At 51.5% G+C, this 15,767-nt stretch overlaps 1 protein-coding gene across 6 annotated transcripts in view; it reads right to left on the reverse strand.

Annotated features, from left to right (window-relative positions):
• The window catches only part of EIF4G3 (eukaryotic translation initiation factor 4 gamma 3), a 66,955-nt gene that overhangs the window by 32,329 nt on the left and 18,859 nt on the right, over positions 1–15,767 (reverse strand). For 2 of the 6 annotated variants that reach the window (XM_066606276.1, XM_066606275.1), the window contains exons 3-11: positions 14,261–14,392; positions 8,763–8,858; positions 8,137–8,169; positions 6,860–6,880; positions 3,889–4,071; positions 3,694–3,808; positions 3,502–3,608; positions 3,290–3,412; positions 188–278 (exon numbers count right to left, since the gene is read on the reverse strand). In XM_066606276.1, the coding sequence (XP_066462373.1) occupies positions 188–278; positions 3,290–3,412; positions 3,502–3,608; positions 3,694–3,808; positions 3,889–4,071; positions 6,860–6,880; positions 8,137–8,169; positions 8,763–8,858; positions 14,261–14,392 (901 nt within the window). The remainder of the gene's footprint in view (positions 1–187; positions 279–3,289; positions 3,413–3,501; positions 3,609–3,693; positions 3,809–3,888; positions 4,072–6,859; positions 6,881–8,136; positions 8,170–8,762; positions 8,859–14,260; positions 14,393–15,767) is intronic. The other 4 variants (XM_066606280.1, XM_066606281.1, XM_066606278.1 and 1 more) reach the window with 4 other exon arrangements.

The raw sequence follows: 15,767 nt of genomic DNA on the forward strand, positions 1-15,767 counted from the left end.
ACTCCAGAGCTGCACTCACTATTCTGCTGGTGGAGTCACTGCGTATACACATCACTGATCCGTTTCCCATTCCTGCCCCGCTACCCATTGAGGAAACGTTTCACGAAGTCCTATCCTCCTGCCATCCACACGTGTCCTTTGTGGCAGCTCCAGGTAATGTGAGGCGTGATGGCGGAGGGGCACCTACCTGCTTTGTGTTCCCGGGCGGCAGTGAGATGAGGGCTCTCCACAGCCCCATACACCACTGGGCTGTGCTCAGGAGCCGGGTTGGGCAGCTGCTGGGATTTGAAGTACAAAAGAGGGTGATAATGAGCGCGAGAACAGAAAAACTAGCAAAACAGGGAGAAAAAGCAACGCAGGCACAGACGGCACAACAGAAAGACCAAAATGAGAGGGGTCGGGGGTGGCGGAGCAGCATGGAGGACGGGGCGCGGGGTGGGAGCAAATAAGGAAGCACAAATCACAAACAAAAAGAGGAGTCAATTCAAGTAAATTTAAGGTGAGAAAGAAAAGGAGACGGATAAAAAGAAGGAGAGAGAAAGACGTTACAATCAGAGGAGATCGACACAGACATAACAGCATTGTCTGACACAACTAAGACCGGGGCCCTCCACCCCCACAGCGGCCGCAACAATGTATCAACATACTACAAAGATCTACAATGTAACACTGAGAGATCTATCCCACAAGGCGGCACCGAGAGGTCACACCGGCGCCCCCTGGATCTTACTCTACCCCTCCGGCTAACCTTCACTTACGTCACGTTTTAAAGGCGTTCTCTGGGACTTTTCTGATTGATGATCTCTCCTCCGAATAGGTCATCAATAGTTGATCCCCCCCCGGCGGACGCCGACAGAGCTGTCTACATTGCAGCGGTCCGGTCCTACAGGCAGGGCTCAGTGGTGGTAAGAAATCAGGCCGCTACACTGCGGACAACTCTACCTGCTCGCAGCGCTGTGCGCACTGACAGCGGGTCCAGGAATCCGTTTGGTGGGGATCCTGAGCGAGGGATCCTTGCTGATCAACTACTGATGAACGATCCTGAGAGAAGTCACAGAGAACCCCTTTATGGGCGTTTTATACAGCCCCGTGATCAGGCAAGAAATTCCCTAATGTTCCTTAGCCGTGTGAAGTCGGCACCGAGCTATTCCTTGGGCAACTGTATCTTCTATGCGGCCCGAAAAATCATCATCGTTGGCAGCAGATTAACCGTGTGAATGGCGGACGTTCCGCCGAGTCTGATGATATAAATGGTTGGCCATCCTTTAACGGTCCTTTTATGGCAAAGCGTTGATGATGAGTACTCATCTACAAGATCGGTGCTCGTCTGGCAGGCCTTAACACGGGCTGCCTGACTATTAGATCATTCATACGATTATTCATCCCCTGCGGAGCTTCATCATCGTCAGCGGCACATCCGCCGTTCACAAGAGGAGATACGCCGCCAACAATGATTTTTTAAGCTACATAAAAGATGCGATCCTCTGACGGATGAGCGTTGGTTGGGTGATCAGCGGCGTCCACGTACGGCCCGATGACTGAGCAAAACAGTATTCCTTGGAACCCTCGTGCTCAATTATTGGGCCGAGTAAAAGTCTCTTAACGCAACCCTACAGTTTTGGAACGAAATTCTGTCGCGGGATCAGAGGGTGGAGGGATACATTACCTGTAGTTAACTGTGCTGCCCGCTGATCAGCTCCCCATCTGTTTTTGGCTGGCCAAGAAGAATAATATTTTCTAAATACACTACTCTCTGGTTGGCCATTGCGGTTCATGTGATCATCACTGGCCAATCACAGAGCAGGGATAATGCATTAGCAGTCCTAACACTACGAATGCACTGTTCACCATTAAGTAGTCTAAAGATAGCGGTGGCCATCAAAAACTGGACCGCGAAGCGTCAGCCAACAGAATCAACTGCAGGTAATTTACCGCCTCCACCTTCCTGAGATAGAGCTGTGTTCTGAAACTGGAGTGTCACCTTAACAGAGTCTGGTAGACGGCAGATCTCGTTGATCGGCACTTCATCTTGTAATGTAAAAGCCCCTTATACTCCAGTCACCTTGAAAGCAGTTTATCCGGTCATGTAACCTTACAAGGGAACTCAAATATTGAGAACGTCCCAAAAATTTCCAAAGGCAAAGAGATATCCTAATGGGTATACCCCCCCCCCCCCAAAAGAGAATAATATATTATATACTTTATTGACATATACGTGCTCAAAACAGACAAAGACACTTAAAAATTGAGGAATAGGTGGTTGAACTAAATGGTTACTGAGTCCATAAAAGAACTAAATATATATTGCTGGCGGGCTGTGAGGGCACATACCTCCCAACCATTAGGCCAGCTTTTTGCCTTTGGCATTTTTTGGAAGTTATGATTATTTAGCCAAGTATACCCCAAGGCTGCTCCCTTGTCAAATATTGATGACCAGAATAGTTCATCAATACCAGATCGGTGGGGGTCAGCAGTTCGGGACACCCGTTGATCAGATGCTTGAACAGGCTGTCACACTAAGGTGAACATTGCGGCCTCCTTACTGCATACCAAGCACAGCGATGTACATTGTATAGAGGGGCTGTGCCTGGTATAGTATCACAATCCCATTCGACTGAACGGGACGGAGCTGCTCTCAGGCCATATGCCCAACAAATGTGGCATCACAGGCACGAGAAGAGGCCGCAACGCTCACTTGATGTCCGCCACCTGAGAACCCACCGGTCAGCTGCGGTACTTAGGTGAGCCTCTTCTCAAGCCTGTGATGTCACTTCATTGGTTACACGACCCGAGAGTAACTCAGTCCTATCCAAATGCATGGGATTGAGCTACTATGTGAGGTACAGCCACTATACAATGTACGGCGCTGTGCCATGTACGAGGTGGACTGGCCTCTGCACTTACCCAAGCGCTGCAAACAGAAACAACTGATCAGTGGGGTCACGAACAGCGGACAACCACCGACCCAATATGGATGACCTATCTTGAGGACAGGTCATCAATAGGTGATACTCTGATAACCCCTTTAATCATGCTACCATGGGACCTCCTAAGCCAAACCAGCATCTTTCCAGGTTGCTTGGTGCTGATGACAACCCAGGCAGGAAACCCATGGGTATTGTGCCTGCTGCTCTGGATGTGACTGGAGTACAAGACATAAAGCGTGGAACAGTAAAGCAAGGCTACTCTACATTACATGGCCATTCATCCATCATCTTTGTACCACAGAGACTAGACCCGACCAGCCCTGGTGGAGAGGAGGTGACTTGTGGAGCCGATGCTCCCTTACCTGAGGTGGCGTGGGCGTAGAGCTGGGCCGGAGGATTGGAGGGGTGGGATTTCTACTTCCACCCCCAGACATGATTTCCTCAGTGATGTCTTTACCACCCTGATTGGGGTCTCTGATTCGGATCTAGCAGTGAAAGGAACATACGCCATGAGATTATATTCTTGGGGTCTACAGAATCGAAGTCAACGGTCCAGACATTACAAGCCGCTCACCGTCTTCTTCTCCCTTTTGGTGGGAGGCGGGGGCTGCTGCGGTTGCTGTGTAGGCACTATGATCGGCGCTGACGGATATACCGGCTGACTGGGGTAAAACGGAGTACCTGGAAAGGGACAGGATAACGGCGCAAGCTCAGCGGGCTCATCATACAATCTCTATCGCAGGGCTACAATCAATGGTCTCCTTACCGTATGGGGCAGGAAACTCCCCGGGTCCGGGTCCTGGATAGAACGGGCTCGGTCCGGGGGGCTGCACAGGGTACTGCTGAGGAGGTCCCACGTAAGGAGGGGTGCTGTGTCGATACTGTGAGGATAAGACAGGAGAACGTTACGGCAGCTGGAGAGCCGCTGCGGAGACGTACGGCGTATGGAGCGCTCCGGTACCTGAGGGATACAGTACTGCGGACCCTGCGGCATAGCATACGGCATGGGCAGATGATTCACCATCATGATGTGCTGGTTGGTCTGATAGACGGCGGCGGTGGGAGTCTGTGCGCTCGTTCGGATGGAGGGGTTGCTGTTCTGTATGGCTGCACGTGGAGGCTGGATCTGTGGCCTCTGGAAAAACTGCGAGGGGAGAGAAAAAAAGAGGAAGGTAAGAACAGCGGAGGGGAAACCATGCAGACTGCGTGGAGGGAACTGGGTGACTATGAATAATGACCGGGGGAATATGGTGGGGGGGGGGGGGTGATGCCGTTATCAATGCACCAGGTCATCTTATAAACCGAAGAGACTCGCAAATGAGGGTAAAAAAAAAAAAGAAATAAAACACACGTTCCAACAGACACGTAGCTGCCATCTCAGCTGTCAGTCCTACAAACACATCCAGAGCTGCAGTCGAAATTCTGCTGCAACCCAGCCTTCTGCTGGTTCAGTGTCTTTACACGGCATGTTCTGCTGCGGTGTATTGTGACAGATGTAGTGTTTCCACCAGGCAGCTGCTCATATGTATCCATAACCACCCAAGAAACCCGGACCCCGGGGCCAGCCGAGCGTGCAGGCTTCCTCTTACACGGAGCAGTCGATACTAGAAATCTCCGATGTTCCTCATCACCGGGGGAACAAAGGATGAAGCACATAGAAACCCAACCTTATCAGCGGATGTCAGAGAATAGTCGGCCGCCCCTATACAGTTTACATACAGGACTGTGCAAAAGTTTTAGGCAGGTGTGGAAAAAATGCTGCAGAGTAAAAAGGGTTTCAGAAATAGAAGGGTTAATAGTTTATTTTTGTCAATTAACAAAATGTAAAAAGTCACTGAGCAAAAGAGAAATGTAAATCCCATCAGTATTTAGTGTGACGGCCGTCACCTTCACAACAGCATCAGTCCCTCTCGGTGCACCTTGTACAGGCAGGGAGTTTGGAGGATTCTAGTCGGCTGTATGATTAACCAATTATACCAAACAGCTGATAATGATCATTGTGATATGTAGGATGAAACAGTCATTAACTGAAACAGAAACAGCTGTGTAGGAGGCTTAAAACTGAGGAACAGACAAACTGCTACAAAGGTGAGGTTATGGAAGACAGTTTCATGTCACAGGTCATACACCATGGCAAGACTAATAGAAGAAAATCTGCAGGCAGCAGTGAAGCATGGTGGAGAGCGGTACAATAATGAGTGTCTGCAGGCAGCAGTGAAGCATGATGGAGAGTGGTACAATAATGAGTGTCTGAAGGCAGCAGTGATGCATGGTGGAGAGCAGTACAATAATGAGTGTCTGCAGGCAGCAGTGAAGTATGGTGGAGAGCGGTACAATAATGAGTGTCTGCAGGCAGCAGTGAAGCATGGTGGAGAGCAGTACAATAATGAGTGTCTGCAGGCAGCAGTGAAGCATGGTGGAGAGCGGTACAATAATGAGTGTCTGCAGGCAGCAGTGAAGCATGATGGAGAGTGGTACAATAATGAGTGTCTGCAGGCAGCAGTGAAGCATGATGGAGAGCGGTACAATAATGAGTGTCTGCAGGCAGCAGTGAAGCATGGTGGAGAGCGGTACAATAATGAGTGTCTGCAGGCAGCAGCGAAGCATGATGGAGAGCGGTACAATAATGAGTGTCTGCAGGCAGCAGTGAAGCATGATGGAGAGCGGTACAATAATGAGTGTCTGCAGGCAGCAGTGAAGCATGATGGAGAGCGGTACAATAATGAGTGTCTGCAGGCAGCAGTGAAGCATGGTGGAGAGTGGTACAATAATGAGTGTCTGAAGGCAGCAGTGAAGCATGGTGGAGAGCAGTACAATAATGAGTGTCTGCAGGCAGCAGTGAAGCATGATGGAGAGCGGTACAATAATGAGTGTCTGCAGTGAAGCATGGTGGAGAGCGGTACAATAATGAGTGTCTGCAGGCAGCAGTGAAGCATGATGGAGAGCGGTACAATAATGAGTGTCTGCAGTGAAGCATGGTGGAGAGCGGTACAATATAGAGTGTCTGCAGGCAGCAGTGAAGCGTGGTAGAGAGCGGTACAATAATGAGTGTCTGCAGTGAAGCATGGTGGAGAGCGGTACAATATAGAGTGTCTGCAGGCAGCAGTGAAGCATGGTGGAGAGCAGTACAATAATGAGTGTCTGCAGGCAGCAGTGAAGCATGGTGGAGAGCAGTACAATAATGAGTGTCTGCAGGCAGCAGTGACGCATGGTGGAGAGCAGTACAATAATGAGTGTCTGCAGGCAGCAGTGATGCATGGTGGAGAGTAGTACAATAATGAGTGTCTGCAGGCAGCAGTGACGCATGGTGGAGAGCGGTACAATAATGAGTGTCTGCAGGTAGCAGTGAAGCATGGTGGAGAGTAGTACAATAATGAGTGTCTGCAGGCAGCAGTGAAGCATGGTGGAATTTCCTTGCAAGTTTGGGGCTGCATTTTAGCACATGTAGTTGGATTATCAATTAATAAACTATTAACGCTGCTTTTTCTAACGGCCTTCTTCCTCCGCACCCGCCTATAACTTTTGCACAGCACTGTAATAGTCAGCGGATCCTACTGAACGTCTATGGGCAATTTGGGCTACGCCGTTAAGTCTGCTGGCCAGCAGACTCCTGTGACTGCAGCTCTGGATGTGACTGGAGAACACATGATGTCAGGATCAGTAGAGGATTTACGAGTTATATGAAGATTGTATGGAAATGTTAAAAATGAGTCTCTACAGGTAAATGCGCGCAGCGGAAGCAGCGATTTCCCGGACGAATAACTGGAGCCCGTCCTTGTGAATACGAGTCACTCCTCCTACAGAACTACAGTCTGGATCATCCTGGAAAATGGCCGTCAGCGCTGTGCGCACATAACTGGTCGCCAGACCCTGCAACGGCATATCCCACATACGATAAAACGGACGGTCTATGAGGAAGGGTTAGCATTTACCTGAATGGGTCTGAATCCTCCCTTGAATCAACGGAAGCAGCAGAAACAAGGGGAAGTCAATGGAATACGACAGAGAAGTCAGTAAAACGGAATCAAACAGTCCTCCCCTCCCCCAACGACGCCGCATCGGCCAGCGCCACTTAGACCAAGTATCGCCTCTGTCACCCACAGCCATCCAGCACTCAATCATATCATCAAATGGCGTTGCCCTTCCCATTTTGGAGCATCTAATATGTCCCCCAGTCCTCCCGACCCCATTACTGGCCAGAGAGTCCATGATAGATTGTAAGCTCTGCGGGCGCACACACTACCGGGAGCGCACAGATATACAGAGATGTGCATTACTTGGCTATACCAGTAGGGGGCAGGGCAGTCATCACATACTGCAGACAGAACAGGAGTGAAGAATGACCAGCCTTCTACTAATGGAGTCAATGGGAGGAGGCAGGAGCGCGGCACCGCGGGGGTCACCTCCAGCATCCTATATAGTGACATCGTTACTCCCAGCGCGATTATTCCTCGTACTGACAGTTGTGAGGAACATTATCGCCCCCCTGAATACTACGTGTACGATATCTGCTGATGCAACGCGATTAGTGACCCTCGTGGAGACACAAACACACAAGATACCAAAAAACGGAATGAAAAATAGTTGGAAAAACAGGATACAAAATAGGAAACGCAAAAATGGCGCCGGACACGATTAACCACTTTCAAGCTGTACAGGGGGCTTGTTTTTTGAGGGACCGGTCATTGAGAAATAGAACACCATATAAAAGCAGAAAAACGGTTAAAAAATTCTGAAATGCGAATACAAAAAAAAAAGTGATTTTGCATTTTTTGGGGGCGGGTTTGCTTTCACGGCGTTCGCGCTGCAGTAAAAAAATCCCGTTCCCTTTGTTATGCGAGTCACTACGCTTACAAGGATAAGGCTGGGGTCGCACGGGACCGAAATCCCGCGGAATGACCGCACAGAAATCCCGCGGGAGAAATGTAATTTCAAGACCCGCGGCCTTTCGCCGCAGATTTTGAAGCGGTTCCTCATGTATGGCGGCAGGAGTCGTGTCTTAGATGCTACTAAATATATTAGTGATACAAAGTTACTCCATATCCGCTAATTCCTTCTACTAAACAATCAGGGGGGACAATAAAGTTCACCACAAGATGGTCGGTCTGAGCCCTTCCTGCTGCGTCCCATTGACCCCGGTGCAGATCGAGAGGTTAATCAGCGGCGGGTGACAGTGAGCGGGACACGAGGGTGATGAAGGTTACGGTACCTGGTGATGTGTTGGTCGAGGTCCAGCTGCAAACTATAGAGAGGAGCGAAAAGACAATCACAAAGGAGAGGCGACAGACGACTCACACAAGATCAAGCTGCGCAGGACTAAGCCATGGCCTACGGGACGGACGGGGTGTACCCCCTATGAACCCACCAGCCTGCCCAACGCCCATAAGGAGGCGGAGGAATAATGTGCCCACATCATTCCCATCCTGCGCCAGGTGTGTCTTGTATACATGACGCAGGACTACTGAGCAAAAACATAAGGCTGCAAGAGAAGGGACAGCAGGGGGCGCTCCTCAGACAGAGCCCATGATTATGCCTAGTACCGGGCTAACCATGACTGTACCCACAGATCTGATGAGGATTCTCCTATGGCAGAGGTGTGTGGGGAGTAATCGGTCTAAGGGTTGTGTGTACGTGCCTGGGGGCAGTAGCAAGGAAATATGACTACTGTCAGATCTGACATATCCACACCATAATATCTGCCCTAAAACTGTGGAAGATATTACACCCCCCATAACTGCACCCCAAAAACACAGCAGCAGCATCCATCTCTAACAGCAGCGGGTGAACGGGAAGCTATAGTAATGCATAACGTGGGTGAAGCTGGCGGGTACTCACCGGTGCCCGGGTCTGCGGCTGCGTACTCATTGTCTGTGGCGGCTGAGGATACACCAAAGTGGGAGCTGCTGCACTCTGCCCCGCGGCGTACGAGGCCTGAGGAAACAGGGAACCAATCAGAAGCTCACGCAGGATATATTCTGTATATATGGACACTGCATAGTACCGCTGCTCATGTCACATATATTTAATACATACATACGCACCGCTTCTCTAATCGTGCGTGTGTATGTACATACACACATATACATATACACACACACACTCGCTGATATACCCGGCCTCGCCCGAGTTAATTTGGTATTTGCCTGTTTGCACAGAAAATTTTATGCAGTCGTGATTACTTCAGAGGAGCCAAGGAATAAAATATGTATACACATAGAGGAGCGTTAGATTCTCCTCAGGCTGCATGTACCGATGTCACTCTGCAGAATGTACCACCTCTCCTACTCACCTCATTTAGGACCTAAAGAATGCTTGCGCCAAATTTCACACTTGTACGACACTGAGAAGTTACATTACATAGGGGTGCACTTACTTTTGCAATAAGCATTGAAAAATCGAGTTGTGACCCCTTTACTTTTTCTATTTAGGACCTAAAGAACGGTCATCCCAAATTTCATGTTTGTACGACACCAGGAAGTTAGAGAATTAGTGGCGAGTCAGTCAGTGAGTGAGTGAGGTCTTTCACATATATACATACACACACACAGTTATAAAAAAAAATCCACCCCGCAGAACAAAGTTGTCAAACTCATTATCACCGAGGGCCACATCAGTCTTTAAAGGGTCAACTGTAATTGTATAGTCAGGGCTCGTTCATAAGAGTGTATTTGTGCATGTCACCAGACAGGAACACGGCCGCCGTCAGCGCCCAAACTAAACCTTGATTCGTGGCTGAAGACAACCCAGTTCCCCTCCGTAGCGTCCAGTTTCGCTGTTCATGAAATCACTGCAAAAAAGTCGGCGGTAGATGTCAGAGGCCGTACAGGTAATGGGGGCCACGAGACCAAATATCCTCCAGCCAAGCGCCTGGTTTTGACAGACACTGGGGCGCAACGATGGCGCCACCTGTCTATGGATGGGGGGCCACGGAACAGTTGGAACTGCTGGTGCTTGTTGGATGATTGGACAATCCTCTCTACTGGTGATCTGTAGGGGGCGTCCTGAGCCCGGTCACCTTGTGTGCCCCCATCCACTGGCCCCAACGCCCCCTAACAGTCTGATCAGACGCTCCTCTCTACTGGTGGTCTGTAGGGGGTCCTGAGCCTGGTCACATTGTGTGCCCCCATCCACTGGTCCCAACACCCCCTAACAGTCTGGTCAGACGCTCCTCTCTACTGGTGGTCTGTAGGGGGCGTCCTGAGCCCGATCACCTTGTGTGTCCTCACACATCCACTGGCCCCAACACCCCCTAACAGTCTGGTCAGATGCTCCTCTCTACTGGTGGTCTGTAGGGGGCGTCCTGAGCCCGGTCACCTTGTGTGCCCCCATCCACTGGCCCCAACACCCCCTAACAGACTGGTCAGACTCTCCTCTCTACTGGTGGTCTGTAGGGGTCCTGAGCCCGGTCACCTTGTGTGCCCTCACACATCCACTGGTCCCAACACCCCCTAACAGTCTGGTCAGACGCTCCTTTCTACCCTGTTTCCCTGAAAATAAGACATATCATGATTTTCCAGAATTTTTGAGGATGCAAAATGATTTTTTAGGCTTTTTGAGGATGCTTGAAATATAAGCCCTACTCCAAAATTAAGCCCTGCTAACAGTTAATTAAAAAAGTCAATTTAAATAGTGTCCAGGCAGCTATAAATGTAAAAAAAGTTAAACCTTTTTGAACAAAAATTAGTATAAGACACTGTCTTATTTTCGGGGAAACACGGGTACTGGTGTTCTGTCGGGGGTCTTGAGCCCGGTCACCTTGTGTGACCTCACACATCCACTGGTCCAAACACCCCCTAACAGTCTGGTCAGATGCTCCTCTCTACTGGTGGTCTGTAGGGGGCGTCCTGAGCCCGGTCACCTTGTGTGCCCCCATCCACTGGTCCCAACCCCCCCTAACAGTCTGGTCAGACGCTCCTCTCTACTGGTGGTCTGTTGGGGGTCCTGAGCCCGGTCACCTTGTGTGCCCCCATCCACTGGCCCCAACACCCCTTAACATTTTGGTCAGAACAGCTGGTGGGGGACAATTCATCCATACGACCCTCCAGCTTCTCTCTTCTCTGCGTCATAGAGACGTCTAGTGGTCAACAAGCTCTACAAGCAGAAGAAGAGATCACTGCACACAAGCAGCCTCCGAGAGCCTCTTATAGGCCAAGGGGGGAACCACTATTAGGGCCTCCGGTGACAAGACCGTCCATCTAATCCCCACAACTCTCATCATTTACAGATCTGCCCGAGATGGATCTGCATGCCGGGTATTGCAGCAAAACGACAACTTCTCCAGGGGCCGGAGTGTAAAAAAAATGTAAATATAACGGAGTGTAATATATAAATAAAGCCGTTTTCACATCTGCATTCAGAAGGCAGGAAAGGGGAATCCCGTGGCCGAACGGCTCCGTCTTATGATGAAACCGAACGCCGCCGAAAGGATCCCAATGACTACAATGGGGCCCGTTGGGTTTCCTCTCAGCTGTCCGACACACAGAGGTTTTTCTTCCAGTATTTTGTGCCGGACCTGCGAGCGAACCTTTGATCGGAGGTTCCAGCGCAGATGTGATGGCCGCCTACCGCCGCTCTCAACATTGGGTTTGAGTTTCGGATTCCACGCTTGTATGATTCGCGGTAATATGTAGTCCAATCAAATGCCTGGGATTACAGCGTTCGGCTCACATTAGCGAGTTAGAATTACGCAATCTGATTGTGGAAAATAAAAAGCAGCATCTGCAAGCATTGTGCCCATTGTGCCCTAGGGTCAGGGTTATACCCGCAGCCCGTACGCTATTCCACTGCAAATGGGCTGTGGGCACCAAAGTCATCACGAAGTGACGATGCAGGAAATAAATAATAAAAAGCTGTACTGCGCATGACCACCTGCGTGCGTCTGCGGTCATACGTCATTCAATTAGGTGCCATACGCAGGGTTACCGGCCGGGCCTGTAGCCGGAATTCGACTTGGTCGTGTGAGCCCAGCCCAAGGCTGGGTTCACACTGGGTGGATTTGCCGCGGAAACACCGCTCGGAATTTCGCCGCGGCACATCCGCCTGCGACTGCTTATTCCGGGATTGGACAGCCATGCGGACGAGATTTCTCAGCCACATGTTCATTTTCTATTGCTGCGGCCGCGCTCTTCTATATGGGAGCGCCGGCTGCAGTGGAAAAGCGAGTGGCCGGGCCGCTTCAAAACCCGTGGCTAAGTGCAGTGGGTTTAGAAGCAGCGGATTCCCCGCGGAAATCTCGTGGTTTTTTCGCTGCGCCAAACAGCGAGATTTCCGCCCGGAATCCGGCGTGTGAGAACCCAGGCTAACAGACACAATGCACAGTAGTGCTTTTCCTATCCTGTATACATATACTTGCTTCTCTTGGTAGCTCTGTACCCCCCCCCCCCCCAGGGGGAGGGGGGGATAGGGAAGGGGAGGCTCCACTATCACAGTATAACAGTTCCTGAGGCAACAGCAACGTCCTGGGTGTCATGTGGGGGGCCGGTGGGACTCGTCCTGGGTGTCATGTGGGGGGCCGGTGGGACTCGTCCTGGGTGTCATGTGGGGGGCCGGTGGGACTCGTCCTGGGTGTCATGTGGGGGGCCGGTGGGACTCGTCCTGGGTGTCATGTGGGGGGCCGGTGGGACTCGTCCTGGGTGTCATGTGGGGGGCCGTCCTGGGTGTCATGTGGGGGGCCGGTGGGACCCGGGAGACATCCCCCCCTTATCTGTGTGACGGCACATTTTGCTTGTTGATGAAGCAATGCAGTCACAAGACTAAAGATAAACTGCTATATTGGGCAATAATAGGGGGGCTGATGGGCACCGGAATCTGCAAGCTGGGGGAGGGCTGCCAATTAGCTGGAGCGGAGTAAATTACCCTTAATTACTCTTCACACCCTTTGAGGAAAAGCGCTGGGCTACAGGCAGGCAGTTGTTTTTTTTAGAGAAGCCGAGGTGCTAGACTGCGGAGGTAACCGAAGACCCACTACACAACCCCCCACGGGGGTGCAGGGCCCCCCAACCATCCCACAACGCTACACTGGCCATAGATGCCCCTTAGCTGTTGGCCAGACACCATTAGTGGGGCCTCTTCCGGCCGCGGGGGTGCAACGACTTTTTGGGTGAATTTTCATCTGCACGGTTCAAAAGCTACAATTTCTTCCCGTCCCGCCGGCGCGGCCGCAGGGGGGGGGGGGGGAGGAGGGGAAGCTCGGTTTGATGCGTGACGAGTTGTAGTTTTTATTGGTGCCATTTTTTGGGTGCTTCTAATTTATTGCATAACCTTTTTTTACCTTTTTGTGAAAGCCTCAATTCTGCCATTTATTTCCTTTTCCCCACAGCCTTCGCCCCGCAGTGTAAGCAGCATGATATGTAGATTTTCTGCGGGTCGGTACGATGAAGAACATTTTAGGGTACATTCGGCTTCTTCGATCACTTTTATTGTTTTTTAGGGTGAAGGGAAATGCAGAAAAAAAGGGCATTTTGGCTTTTTTTTTTTAACAGCATTTGCCAAGCAGGATAACGAGTATCTCCCCCTCATCGCATCGGTCGCTACGGATGCAAAAATACCAAATGTGTTGGGTTTTTAATAAAAAAAAATGTAAACAGGTAAAAGGGCACGAAAGAGGTTTTGTTTTTACGATTTTCTTATTTTTTTTTCTTTTTCTGATGTTTCTGTTCGGGATTTGAACCTGCTCCGCTCTGATCGCTTCTGTACTGCAATGTATTACTAATCATAGCAATCACAGGCCGTGACTGGTCCCGACACCAGTGTATGGTATCCGGTTAGACCCTCAACACAATCATGACGGAGGGCCGATGACATCACAGGGAGAGCGCCCTCCCTCTGTCAACCCTTTATGTGCCGCCATCAACACCGATGGCAGCATGCAAGGGGCTAAGAGCAGGGATCGGTGTTCTCACTGATCCCTGCTGTGGACGGTGCAGGCTCAGCTTCTGATCCCGCTCCATCCATAGGACGTACGTTTACGCCCATTTGCAGGAGTGGCTTCACCCTGGGGAAAGCAATTAAAGGGGTTGCCCATTTCTTAGCTATTGCTAAACTATCCTCAGGGTCGATCATCAATAGCTGATCAGTATCAGGCTGCCAGCGATCAGCTATTTGCCGGGCGGCTGTCACTGTGTACGAAGCAAGAACAGCAGACCGCCGCCAATCAGCTAGTAATGACCCGAGGATACATCATCAATAGTTCAGCCATGAACAATCCCTTTAACTCTGTCTGACTCCCACGGGACTGGTAGATTCCTCCCCTGAAATACTCTGTGCTCCTGATTGGCCTCCTCCTATATAACCTGTAGGACCCCACAGAGTCGCCCCCCCCCAGCATGTCTCACCTGTGAGAGTCCTGGAGAAGAAGCATGTCCTGGTGGGGTTGCGGCCAGATTCGGATGGCCCTTGGTCAAGTCATGCGTAGAATAAGGGGAGGGGGCTGGCGGTCCGGGCTGTCTCGCTACCTGTGCAGCAACCTGCAAGAGAGAACAGTGACAGGTGACCCCAGAACCCTCAGAGCTATACAAGAATGAAGATGGGGCAGTCCCCCCTCTGTGGGGGTCTCAGCGGTTCTACCCCAACACCCTTAACATCCTAAGGATTCCCCTTTAAGACGTGTCCAGCGTTCTAGAAATAAAGCTGAATCCCAGTGTAGGCCGCTTCACAGAAAGTGCCTGGACCGCGGGCGAGAGCCCCAACGTGCCCGGCGAACCGCGGGCGACAGCCCCAACGTGCCCGACGAACCGCGGGCGACAGCCCCAACGTGCCCGACGAACCGCGGGCGACAGCCCCAACGTGCCCGACGAACCGCGGGCGACAGCCCCAACGTGCCCGACGAACCGCGGGCGACAGCCCCAACGTGCCCGACGAACCGCGGGCGACAGCCCCAACGTGCCCGACGAACCGCGGGCGACAGCCCCAACGTGCCCGACGAACCGCGGGCGACAGCCCCAACGTGCCCGACGAACCGCGGGCGACAGCCCCAACGTGCCCGTACCGTGGGCGACAGCCCCAACGTGCCCGTACCGCGGGCGACAGCCCCAACGTGCCCGTACCGCGGGCGACAGCCCCAACGTGCCCGGACCGCGGACGACAGCCCCAACGTGCCCGGACCGCGGACGACAGCCCCAACGTGCCCGTATCGCGGTGAGTATCCCAAAGTATCCCGTATCGCGGATGAGTACCCCCAGCCTGACCACGGGCCTTACGACTCACAGCACTGTAGATGACAGACCTGCGATCGGGCCGGGCTACCTCATCCATAATGCAGGCTGCAAGACGCTAACGTGAAAGCTGCGTACGGCCCCTCTCAGACATGCGTTAACCAAACGCTGCGTCCGAAATTTTACCGCGATTTCGATTGGTGTTTCTGCATTAAAAACCGCGTTTGACAGCAGTTTATAAATGTACCCCATCATTGTGAAGATGATGAGGTACACTAAAAACAGCGAAAAAAGCACAAAAATAGAACAGACAGCGCTAAAAAATCGTGGCGTTAAAAACGCAGTGTTTGAGCGCTGGTCAGCGAGTCCCCGATGAAGGCAAAAGGAAACGTTCTGTAACCATCTAGGACCGCGCTCACACCAGCTGCGCCCCGGGGGCCACGCTGATCGCAGCACAACGCTCCCATTGATTTCGATGAGGCCCCGCAGACCGGCGCTCTGACGCCACGGTTTTCAAGCGCTGGCTGTACTATATTCTTGCGTTTATAAACGTTTTTTAACGCACCTCATCGCCGATCACAATGATGGGGTGCGATAAAAGCCGCTGTAACGCGGGTTCAAAACGCTGCGGGTTCAAAACGCTGCGGGTTCGTGCGGAGTTTATCTGAAAACATGTGAGACTGGCCTA

The sequence above is a fragment of the Eleutherodactylus coqui genome, chromosome 6, assembly GCF_035609145.1.
Source record: "Eleutherodactylus coqui strain aEleCoq1 chromosome 6, aEleCoq1.hap1, whole genome shotgun sequence".
Lineage (NCBI taxonomy): Eukaryota > Metazoa > Chordata > Amphibia > Anura > Eleutherodactylidae > Eleutherodactylus > Eleutherodactylus coqui.